Here is an 11,419-nt window from a genome sequence, read left to right on the forward strand (position 1 = left end):
TTCACGCTAGGTGAGAGGATTCCTTACTCCAGGAACCCTCTTGCTTGGGCTGCCTCCTTGAAAACCGAGAATAAGTTACACGCTTCCCCTGACAAGCTTGCTTTTCCTTACTGTTACTCGTTTGCAGGCGAAGCCTGCCTTTGCGGGCTCGCAAACTCGTCACGACGGTTACATAAAAATGGCTTTTCTACCCAATGAGTAAAATCAAGAAGGTAATTTTAGTGGAAGAGGCCAGAAGCCTCCCGAGATGTTTGTTTGCGAGAAACCAAGAAAGGTAAGTAGACCCTCACTCTGGCTCCACCGGTGACGGGTGCCGCGACACGTTGAAGTTACACCGACGACTGGAAGTGGCCCGGTTTCGCACCCTTCGACGGAACGTGGCAAGGTCCTCGCTCGGTGAACCGTACCGCAGAGACCCACCCACCACCCACAGGCACATGGCCTCGCCCAGTAGCAGGCCTGCTAGGGCGCCCTGAGAGTTGAAAATGTGCGCTGCGTCTGAGGAGAATGGTATATAAGCCAGTGCTGTCCTCGCAAATGTTTATTTGGACGCAGTATTGGAACTCTTCAGACGTTTACTCTGAAGGCTATGAAACGGTTATGCATAGCTAACGGGGTCGTGGCCTCACGGTCTTTCTTGACCACTGTCTGGAGGACGCGTTTACCGCTATACATAAGGCGACACACAGACAGACGAAAACGCCGACACCGCCTGTGTCGTTTTCGTTCCTGTATCTGTGACGTCTTTTCTTCTTTCGTGCACTTTAGTAAAGCGCCGACTATAGGCCGAGAACAAGATCTTCTGCTGTGTGTTATTGAGTTGTCTGCAGGCAAACCATTTCAAGAACGCAAAGCACTTCGCTTAAAGTATTATTTGTTTATTTCAGTATACTGTCAACCCCAAATACGGACAAGCTAACGACTACTTAAACCCATCTATATGGCAGCATCGTACGTGTTCTTACTCTTGAGAGAGTCGAGTATTCCAACCGCTGATATATATAACTTACATTTGAAAACGTCTGCCGATCAGTCTTTTTTCAATAGAACCCTGCCTGACGCATCATGTCGTCAACTTGCGTCTAACGGCTGAAGATTGCACGCGAACTTAGCTTTACAACTAAACATTTAGTATCTTACGTGCCAAAACCACGATATGATTACGGGGCAGACAGTAGTAGGGGGCTCCGGGCGACGTGCACCAATGGTACACGAGCACTTTCGCCTTCCGCCTGCATTGAAATGCGGGCCGACGCAGCCGGAAGTCGAAACCGCGACCTAGTGCTTAGTAGCGCTTTATTACTAAATAGGCGTAGCCTCAAAGTGTGGTACGCAGTGTACATATTCTCCCCTCCTCTCGAAATAAAGTAAAATGGTCGTTGCCGCCCGTTTCGAATTATTGCTAGCTGTAGCTGGTACCCTTCCTATTCTAGAGTACATGAAACGTGATAATTTCCCGTTTGACATCCACTAAACCAATTTCATGAGACTTATTGCATTAAAATATAAACTTAAATTCTATTAACTAACTAAACTGTAACAAAGCTGCCGACAAGCAAAATATTGGTCATTATATTACTTATTTAATATAGTTGGGCTGCGGCGTCATGACTGGCTGCATTGAAAAAACATCCTTAGCCACCGGTTTTCCGATTGTAGAAGGAACATATGTGCGACATTCCATTGTTCTGAATTTCACATTTCGTGACGGGATGTTCGCGATGATTGATCGGTGTGCAGCATACCATAGCTCGACTGCTACGAGAAAAAGCGCCTAGCTCTTCCCGGTGGCAATCGCTAACTCTAATCGCGCACTCTAGCCGCTTTCAGGGAGCCACGCACGTCAAGATTTATCGTTCGACGATAAGGCGTTTCACCCACATTTCCAGCGTATTTTGCACGCTATGTAGTTACGTGCCCATTAAGGCGTTCGTTATATTTTATACTTATTTGACTTCTCTGTACAGAGTACGCAAGATCACTGGCTAACCTAAACGCCTTAGAAAATCTTGACGTTGGGCTAGTTGGAGAAACACAATCAAATCTTTCCGCGCTGCTAAGATTTACACAAAGGCGGCGCCTTGTCAGGACACCGTCTTGCTTGAACGTACCTTCTTGTTGCTTACGGGAAAGAGCAGTCCCATCGTGAAGACCCCCAGTAAAGGACCAGACAGAGCACCAGACATTGCGAAGGCTGCCTGCAAAGACAATGTCCTGAAAATGAAGCGCGTAAAATTCTGTGCTAATCAGCGCTCTCCTTGTAATAAAATAATCCTAATATATATTTTTATTGTCTTTCTCGTATTAAACAGGGTGTACCATCCAACGTGGGCCAAGCTATTTAAAAAAAGGGGGCCACTAGATACGTGGATGGGACCCGCGTATTCTGTTAATAGTCGCTTTGCGCAAACTGGGTACATTTTTTCTGTTATGCATCGATTTAGCTAATTAGACCTCATGACTTCAAACAAAAGTTAATGGTTACTCTAAGATGTGTGCCATGACCACCAGGGAATCAAGGGGAATGCCAAAGCAAACGCCCTATCCAGTGAATGCAATTACCCGGCTCCTCCTATCCCCTGGTCAAACACCAATGACTTCTGCTTACACAGAAAATAGTTTCCCCTCGAAATAAAGGCGCTTCTTCGGGAATTACGAGACAGCCACACCACCCTACCAGTTCCATCCAGAATACTAACCAGACGCCTAGCAGTGATCATAATGACAGCACAAACCGGTGCACTTCTAACAGAAGACTGGAAACACTATTTTCATAGACTGCGAGGTACACCCAAGTGCTCAAAATGTGAGGCACATCGCAATAACAAACGGACTCCTTGGGAATGCCCAGCCATGCAGCACATAAAGAGGCACTATATAAAGAAGATACCCGCGCCCCTCCAACCAAAATCCTGGGAAGAGTGGATCGCTCCCCGAACGGGTTCCGACCCGCAGCTCTGGAAACCATGGTGGAGTTCATCCTGGAAAATTCTCAAAGAAAAAAATATTAAGGGACACAAGGCTGGGTCATTTGGTACACAACAATAAACGTTTATTCTCCCCTCTCAGACTTTAAGTCATTCCACCCATACCGTGGGCGAAGTGGCGTCGCGTCCTCCAGGCCTACGTGGATATGGCCGCTGAAGAGGCCACTTTGAAATTCAACAATAAGATACTCCTGAATGCCTGGGGTTTGAGGGCTTGGACATAACAAGACGCTGCAAAGAGGCTCGAACGCAGACGGGGAGTACCGAAGATGCAACGAACGCAGAGTTCTACGGACGCGTACGAAGTGGTACTGAAGCTGCTTGATTATTACTTCCAGACGCCAACCAATGAAGTGTTACAGCATCACCACTTCAAGCAGCGAACGCATTTGCCCGGCGAAACTACTACGGATTTCACTGCTGTGTTATACAAGCTGGGCAAGTCGCTGCGAGTTAGGGACTGCAGCCAGTACAATACTACGGGACCAGTTGTTCAGTGGCGTCGCTTTGCCGCACGTTCGCCGAATATTACTTCAACTGGAACCCTGATAGACATTGCAGCAAGCGATACAAGTAGCAAAAGAAGAGGAACAAACAGAGCAGGAAATGGAGGAATTGCGCAGGTGAACGCAATAGGCCACCGCCGCGAAGCAGGAGGGCAAGATGGCGGTCGACAAGATGCGAGGCTACACTGTAGCGAGGCCTCCCCGACCAGAACCAGGAGGCAGGCAAGATGGCGCCCGCCCGCACCGACCATCAACCAGTTGCTACCGGTGCGGGTCCAGACGGTGGCAAGAACTTTATTTGGTCCTGAGAAACGTGTGACCCGGGAGAGCCGAAGGCTCCGCGCTAAACGGTGTACATGGGAACAAAGAGTCATAGGAATCCTTCCTTCATAGCCAGGAAGAACAAGCCCATGCAAAAACAAGCCATCTGTCAAGCCCAGGCCGCCGCCGGAAGCCAACTGATTCCGGCCGACGTCTAGGGGGGAGGTAGACGGTGAAAGGGGGAGCTGCGTCTCATCCCGATCACCCATATACTCCCTGACGGGTGCAAATAAAGTGCTTTCTCTCTCTCTCTCCCTCCCTCAAGTCAAGCCGGTGGCTCCGCCCACGATGGCACCGGGATGCGAAGTCTCTTTGCGATGTCGTGGACCATCTGGACTGCCTAGAGATGGATGTGGTGTTTGTTGCTTCTGAGGAATCCCTTCCCCCGTTCCTTTGTGTCATAAGTAAAGTGTTCTAGGGCTGTGCACAGCCAGAGCATGTGGTCGGAAGAGCATGAATCGGCTCCGCATTTGGGGCACGACTACGGGAAGTTTGGACCTATCCTGCTAAGGGACTGCGGAGTGGGGTACGTGCGGGTTTGTAGCATTCTGAGCGTGTGGTTTGTCCGGGCGGCGTAAGCGCCGAGTGGGTTCCGACGTCAGCGAGTGTGGATCAGTTAGAGACGCCGCGTCTGTGACCAAGGACTTACTACGGCCGGTGGAGTTCTGTGTAGACGCAACAGGTGACTTAATCAGGCCCAGTCCAGTCCTACTTCAGCAAATAACTTCTTCAGCATAGGCAAAAGCTGAAATGCACTGAATCACATTTCCACTGTGCGATCTATACAAGTATACCAACCGCAAGCATGCCGAACTTTAGCATCAGAAATTGTTCCCAGGCACGTCGGAAGCACAAGAAATAAAAAAATATATATATCACAGCAAGTGTAGCGCCCCTAACGCTGACACTATCCTGGCTTACTTTGAGGATGGATCCCACTGTACCGGCGACAAACGCAAGGCCAATGGTCAGCAGTCCGTAGAGGGCAGCTGGAATTCGAAGGAAAAACGCCAAACATTATTATTTATAACACACCTGCTACTTCCCCCTATATACATCGGAATCAGCGACTGCACTTTCTAACGATCCATTAATTTTTTTTTTTTCGTTTTTCTCGCTCTTTGTAATCGGCTGAGACGTGGCTCGGAGGCGTGCGCGCCGCTGTTATCGCTATGCGCTACGCATCATAGGAAAATAAATAATTGCAGCCCAACCCATCTCACGATGACTGCTGATAGTAAAGTAAAAACAACGTATTGCAACCGTCAAAACGAGTAATGTATGAGAGAGAGAGAGATAACTTCATTCAATACAAAAATGTCAACGCAGTTTCTTATTTCTAGCTTAACTGTACAGTACAGGGATTCACTATAGTACTATATGTATCTTATTTAATTCTGCACTAAGTGCCATTTTATAATAGATATTGTTTACCTTTTCAAAAGCCACTATAATGCGAACTATATTTAGTCTTTAACATGTTAAAGCTTATACATTATCAAACGTTAATACAATTATGTTTCAAACTTGGTTCCACCTCTCAAACATTAAAATAGGGAACATTATGCAAACATTATATCGTACAAAAGTAGATAACTGTGTATCAACCTTTTTAAAAGTGCCCGTCAAAAATTTATATTAATCAAATAATCGATGGAACACCATGCATCGAAAGCGATTAATCGATTAAAGGCTAAAGTGATGAATGATTAATCGTTAATCGAATAAAAATCAGCAGCCCCTCCCCTGTCGAAAAAAGGGGGGTAAGCGAAGCTTGTCGTGTGTTCCTCCGGTGTTCCTCGGAACAGATTGCACTGACGAGTACCACGTTGTGCTCGAACCACAACCGGTCACACGCACTGCAGCTGATTCCGAAGTTCCGGTTGAGAGACTCGAGTTGAAACCTGGCCGTCGCACCGGCTAAGTTGGCGCTATAGCATTTCCGAGGCGTGCACCACCGTTGTCGGGTTCCTGGAGGGCAAGACGACGTCTCGCCGGGGCTTCAGAAGCCCTCACGCTAGAATCGGCACGTCGACGACGAGCCCTTTCCCGAGCGAGTTGGCGGCGTGTTGCTCAAACGCAGCCTGCGTCTCGGCGGAACGCCCCTGAGGCGAGGGAAGCCCGGCGGAGCGCGCGCCAACCCCCATTCTTTCCCTTTTCCTCCCTGCGACATACCAAACGGGTCGCGCGTGCCACGTGATCCGGCGCCGGCGCAGCTTTCCCCGCACCTGCTGTTTATTTTTCTTGTCCCTGACTCATATCCGCATATGCAATGCCGTATGCGTCACACGTGAGTTTTTGTGTGACTACAACGCCACCGAAACTTGTAAGTCAATACAAGCTTCGCTTGAAAAATTAATCGACCATCCCTATGCTGGTCGCTCGGGTCCGAGCTGGACAGCGCGGCTTTCCACTTTAAGACGGGAACGGGGGGAATGTTAGGTGTGCTGGAACATGCCCATGTGGTGTGCATTAACAACGTGTGCTCCCTTCAGTGAGGGCAGTGACGGGAGTAAAGGGCGTGGTACATGAGGTGTAGTTTACTGAGGTGCGGGTGCGTGTTCGTCTGGAGAACGGCGTCCTCTCTTGTGAGCGTGTCATGCGGCGGGAGGGAGGTACGTGCGTCTGCTGAGTTTCTAGTGCTGTAGTGCTGTAGTATCGTACTGTATCGTAGCGTGAGCGGGTCGCGGTCGAGTACCTCGGGTTGAAGTACCCGGATAGTGTGCGCTCGGGCTGCGGCGTCTGCGCACTTGTTACCGCCGAGGGACTCGTGTCCCAGAGTCCAGATTAAGTCTACTGTGAGTGGGAGTTCTCGCGTCAGGAGTAGTCGTTTCGCGTGCGTGGATACGCGTCCCCTCGCGAAGTTTCTGCATGCTGTTTGGTAGTCGGAGACTACCGTTACGTGTCGAACTCAGGGCGCAGAGACTATGGCCAGGGCGGTGGCCTTATCCTCCGCTTCGAGGACGTGTCTGGTGCCGACCGGTCAGGGTCAGTCGCTCCTAGAGTTTCAAGTGACTACGTTGACCGCCGCGGCTTTTCTTGCCGGGTCAGGGGAGGCGTCCGTGTACACTGCTGATTCGACACGTTCGTATCGTCGCTGAAGGGCCTGGGCTCGTGCCTGACGACGGGCTTCTGTGATGTTCGGGGTGCATGTTGTGCGGTGTAGGAGCCACGCGTATGCGTTCCTGGATTTGTGTTGGCAGCACGAGTGTCGTTTCGTGTCCCTGTTCGCGTGTGGGGTATCCTAGGCGTGTCAGCATGGCTCTTCCTGCAGGGGCGAGCGCCAGCCTCTGTCGCTGACCGACGAGGTGCACGTGCTTCCACCATCTCCCGGGTGGTGTTGCACACGCCCAGTGCCACGAGTTTGCTCGTCGGCGTTCCGGATAGGAGCCCCCGGAGGCGTGTACTGCAGCTGGACTCCTCTTCAGCGCTTCCCATAAGAAAAAATTTGCCGCGTATCTGCGTGCTTCGCTCCAAATGTCGTCGAAAGACGATAGTCTTCTGCTGGCCGTACTACATGAGTGCTGGTCTGATCCGCGGCCACCCGTGATGCTGTTCTCGTACCATTTCCAACCTGGCATGAAGGTTTGTTTGAACAGATTTCATTTTACCGCATTATTTCATCAAGCGGCCATTTATGTTTTGCCCTGCCTCGGACAGCGCTTCCTTTATGTTGAATCGGCCGCATCTGGCTGGCATTGATAAAATTGAGGAGGCGCTGCGTGAGACATGGACGCCATCTGGCAATACATCGGGAAACATGAGCTTGTGCAGAGGGTTTCCTTCCTCCATGGCAGGAGGGCGCTCGTCGGCGCGCAGTCGGGGAAACGTCGTTCCTCATCGCGCATAGCATGGCATTTTCAGCGCAGCTTAGAAACTAGGGTCTTTAGAGTAGTATCTATGATTTCTATTAACAGGAACACACCTCCTAATACTTACCTAGTCATGTTGCGCCTCAGATATGCGTAATATTTACTTTGTGATCGATAACGTTCACAAGTATGAACAGCCGTACCAGTTTAAGTAGTGTGGGCGGTAAAGGCATAGTGGTCCAACTTTGGGCCCGGGTGGCTGAACTGGGTGACCCAGACAGGCACAAAACAGGGACAGGACAGACAGACAGACCAGACAGACCAATTTCCAAGCGTTTTGAATTTCCACAAGAAAGGGACTATCGTCCTTTAAATAAATCGGCGACATCAATGCGCCGCTCGCCGCGAAGCAGTGCACCGTCGGCCTTTGAAACGCATGGACGCGCCGATTGCGTGCGAACACTGGAGAAACGCCTCATGCGGCAGCCGGCTCCTCTCTCAGCGCTTCTTTCTGGACTCGCTGCGCCATCTAGTGGCACTTCGAGAAGTTCGAGCGTGGCCTCCGAGACGAGAAGCGGGATGCGCCGGTGTTTGCGAACGATGAGAATGTTCCCTCGTTTGCCGCACACTTACTGGCACAAACTCGGTGACTCAAGTTGGCTGACGTCATGAAGGCGGACGCAGTGCATAAGGCGCAAAGCGTGCAAAGCGATCATGCAGCGCAGCAGTCGCAAAGCGTTGGCAGGAAAGGGCCATTCTTCGAAAAGCAGTGCCTTGCTAGTGTTGTTGCGCAGCGTGCTTATACTTTGGGTTGCCTGTCCTCTAGGAACCTTTGTGGCGTGGGTTCGATTCCGCTCAGCATCGGCAAAATTTAAGGAATCCTTTTCGTGACCCCAAGTCGGCATCAAAGAGGTTCTTTGAGACCCAGCACAGGCCGAGTGGCACATACCTAGCGCTCCAAGTCGGCGTCAAAGTATGTATGTAGGTACCCTATAGAATGCAAACGCATTAAAATGGAAAATGAATATGGAACGTTTAAAAACTACTTCCCCAAATTATCGTTTGCCCACGTTCTGCAGAGTAGGTGGCACAGCAAACGATAGATGCAGCCGAGTATGTTGGATCTTGGGCGGTCAATTAGGTTCAACCGCCGTTGGTAAAGCTCCTAGTTTCATTAAGTGGGCCGGAAACCCCCATCGGGCTTGGTGAAATAACATAATTCGCGGGTAGCATATATGCTGCTTTGAACATCTCAGCCAAGTTTTGCTATCGTACGCGGTGCGTGGAACTCGCAAGCGTAGAGCGCGAAGTCACCTTTCTCTCAAACGCTATCGTTTAAACAGAAGTAATGTGTCCTCACTCTTTTCTGAGTCTTTATTTCGTAATAAAGTGGATTCCCACACGCGGTGCTATTGGTAGCTGCGGTCGGCTACGTAGACGTAGATACCAGTGGCCGCCGCGGTGTGCCGCCACCGAGTCCACTGGCTAAGCGCATGGCGGCTGGCTGAGGACAAGTACGTGTGGCTTGCGTTTAGACGCGTCGTAGGCACAAAACCGAAAGTCTTGGCGTCTACGTTAACCTTCAAATTAAATTTGAACTGCGTGCCACGGTAACATTTAGAAGGCGGAGCGTTGTGGCCGCGCCCCACTCCGCCGTTAGCCTTCGCAGTGGCAAGGCATTGAAGAAGGAGCGCGAACACAGCGGAGCCATGGTTTGATTGCCAATAACTCCGCTTCTGCTGAACGCGTTGAAGTACTTTTTCGGCTATATTATTTCTGAAAATGCCTATTATCACTTCAAATGCCTTTCTCCACTTCTATAAAAGTGGTTCAGGGCTCCTTTAAGCATTCGGCAGATAGTAAGAAAAGGCACTTGGAATGACACCCACCTACGAGCTTGGTGATGTACGCCTCCTGCCGAGAGGTGAGACTGAGATGGCAAACAAGAAAGTCCTCCCACGTGACGGCGGCCAGTGCGTTGAAACCCGAGGATAGCGTGCTGCGGGCGCATAGTACAGCAAGAGAGTGCATCCACCGTCACGTTCACCCCCACATGCTGCCAAGCATTTGCAGTAATTGTAACTGTACGGTGCATCGATGCTTGCACAACCGCTTTCGTCAACACCACTCTACAGTCGAGCGGCTTCTACAACGAAACGCCTCTACACGAAATGACCGTATAACGAATAATATATTCAATCACGGTTGAGGTGTGCGGTGCGCGGAGATTTACAACAAAGTGAACTGTATAATGAATGATTTCGGAGGCCCCAAGCACTCCGTACTAAATGCGTTCGACTGTACTATCTCCTTGCCGGTTCAATAGCTCTAAAATCACGGCGGGACCTTTTTAGCGAGATTTGCACGTCATACGCACCACTTCCGCTAAAAAGTTACTGTACACTACATATTGACCACTTATTTAGTACACTATCAATTATCTGGGATCCGGGTAGCGTCACTTTAACTAACCAACTAAAATCAATACAATATCATGCTCACGTTTAATATCATCAGACTACAAGCGCACGTTCCGTGTCCTGAAGTCAGGGTTTAACCTTTCCCTACTTGCAACAGCCGCATGTCTCGCCTCTGTTTGTTCCACAAAGCGTTTTATCACAATCATTACCTTCAAACGCTCTTGATAAAATCACACCATATCATCTCGTCACGTGTTGAACATGCACAGAAGGTATGTGTGCCAAGATGGAAACCCGTACATATTCTGAACTTTTTTTTTTGCCGAAAACTTGTATCGATTGGAACCAACCTCCCTCAAAACTAGTTATAATAATTGACCATTCCGCTTCATTCCCCGAGTAGTATGCGAAGCAGCAGGGGTCGACTCAAGGTAGTTTTATCAGCTGTATTCAGCGCAATATGAAGCTGCCCTCACGCTCACTCTCGGAGGCGAAACACTGCAGCGATCGGAAAAACCAGTGCGCGTTCTCGGGATACCTATTGACGACACAGGCACAGCGGATGCGTGGCTCGCTGACCTCGCAGGACGTTGCACAAGACTATGCACCTCATAAAACGGATCTGCTTCCGCATGGGTGGTGCTGGTACCGACGTATGCCGAAAACTTGTGAGTGCTCTGCTGACATCCCGAGCGTTTACGGAGCACGCTGTTATGACCTGCTTGCTCGGCACTGGACAAAGCTAGAGGTACTCACAGAGCAGCTCTTCGCATCATCACAGGGCTCCCGAAGCACACACGTGCCGAGGAGCGCATCCCCTTATGCGAAGTTGCCTACCCTCCGCGCAACCATCGAAGCATCGAAGGCAGGCCACGAGGAGCGCCTGAAGCACACCAGACAAGGCAGGGCACTACTGGCCTACATGGGAAAGGACCCCATATCAACTTACCCCAACTGCCATCGGAAATTCCACCTTGGGATGACATTGCTGTCGTCGACACACACCAACGCCTCGAAACATGGGCGCACAACTTGCGCACCGTCGAGCAGCATTTGCTGCGCGTCATCGCAGAGTCTGGCAGATGCTCCACCAAGCCAAGAACAAGTTACACTGACGCAGCTTTCGACCCACGCACCAGTGAGGGAGCAGTCGCCTACCACGTAGTCGGTTCTTGTGTGACACATTCTACGTTCATAACTGCTGATGCCGACGACCCAACTGAACTGAACTCCGGGCGATAGGCTGGGCAGTAGACCAGGTCTCAAGCAACCACGCATGCAAAACACATCGCTATACACAGACTCCCCATATGCGCTGCCTGCTTGCAAGTCTCGCCACACAGCCTCATCAGACGTTCTATTGGTCAAGCAGG

The 11,419-nt window shown here is 50.3% G+C and overlaps 1 protein-coding gene across 1 annotated transcript; it reads right to left on the reverse strand.

Moving 5' to 3' along the window:
• Positions 1-286: 286 nt before the first annotated feature.
• On the reverse strand, positions 287-9,657 carry LOC119441783 (putative sodium-dependent multivitamin transporter). The gene is made up of 4 exons (XM_037706400.1): positions 9,516-9,657; positions 4,736-4,803; positions 2,112-2,198; positions 287-472 (listed from the first exon to the last, which is right to left on the reverse strand). The coding sequence occupies exons 1-4, from the start codon at positions 9,655-9,657 to the stop codon at positions 287-289; spliced, it is 483 nt and encodes a 160-aa protein (XP_037562328.1).
• Positions 9,658-11,419: the final 1,762 nt, after the last annotated feature.

This window comes from Dermacentor silvarum, chromosome 1 (genome assembly GCF_013339745.2).
Source record: "Dermacentor silvarum isolate Dsil-2018 chromosome 1, BIME_Dsil_1.4, whole genome shotgun sequence".
In the NCBI taxonomy this organism is placed as follows: domain Eukaryota; kingdom Metazoa; phylum Arthropoda; class Arachnida; order Ixodida; family Ixodidae; genus Dermacentor; species Dermacentor silvarum.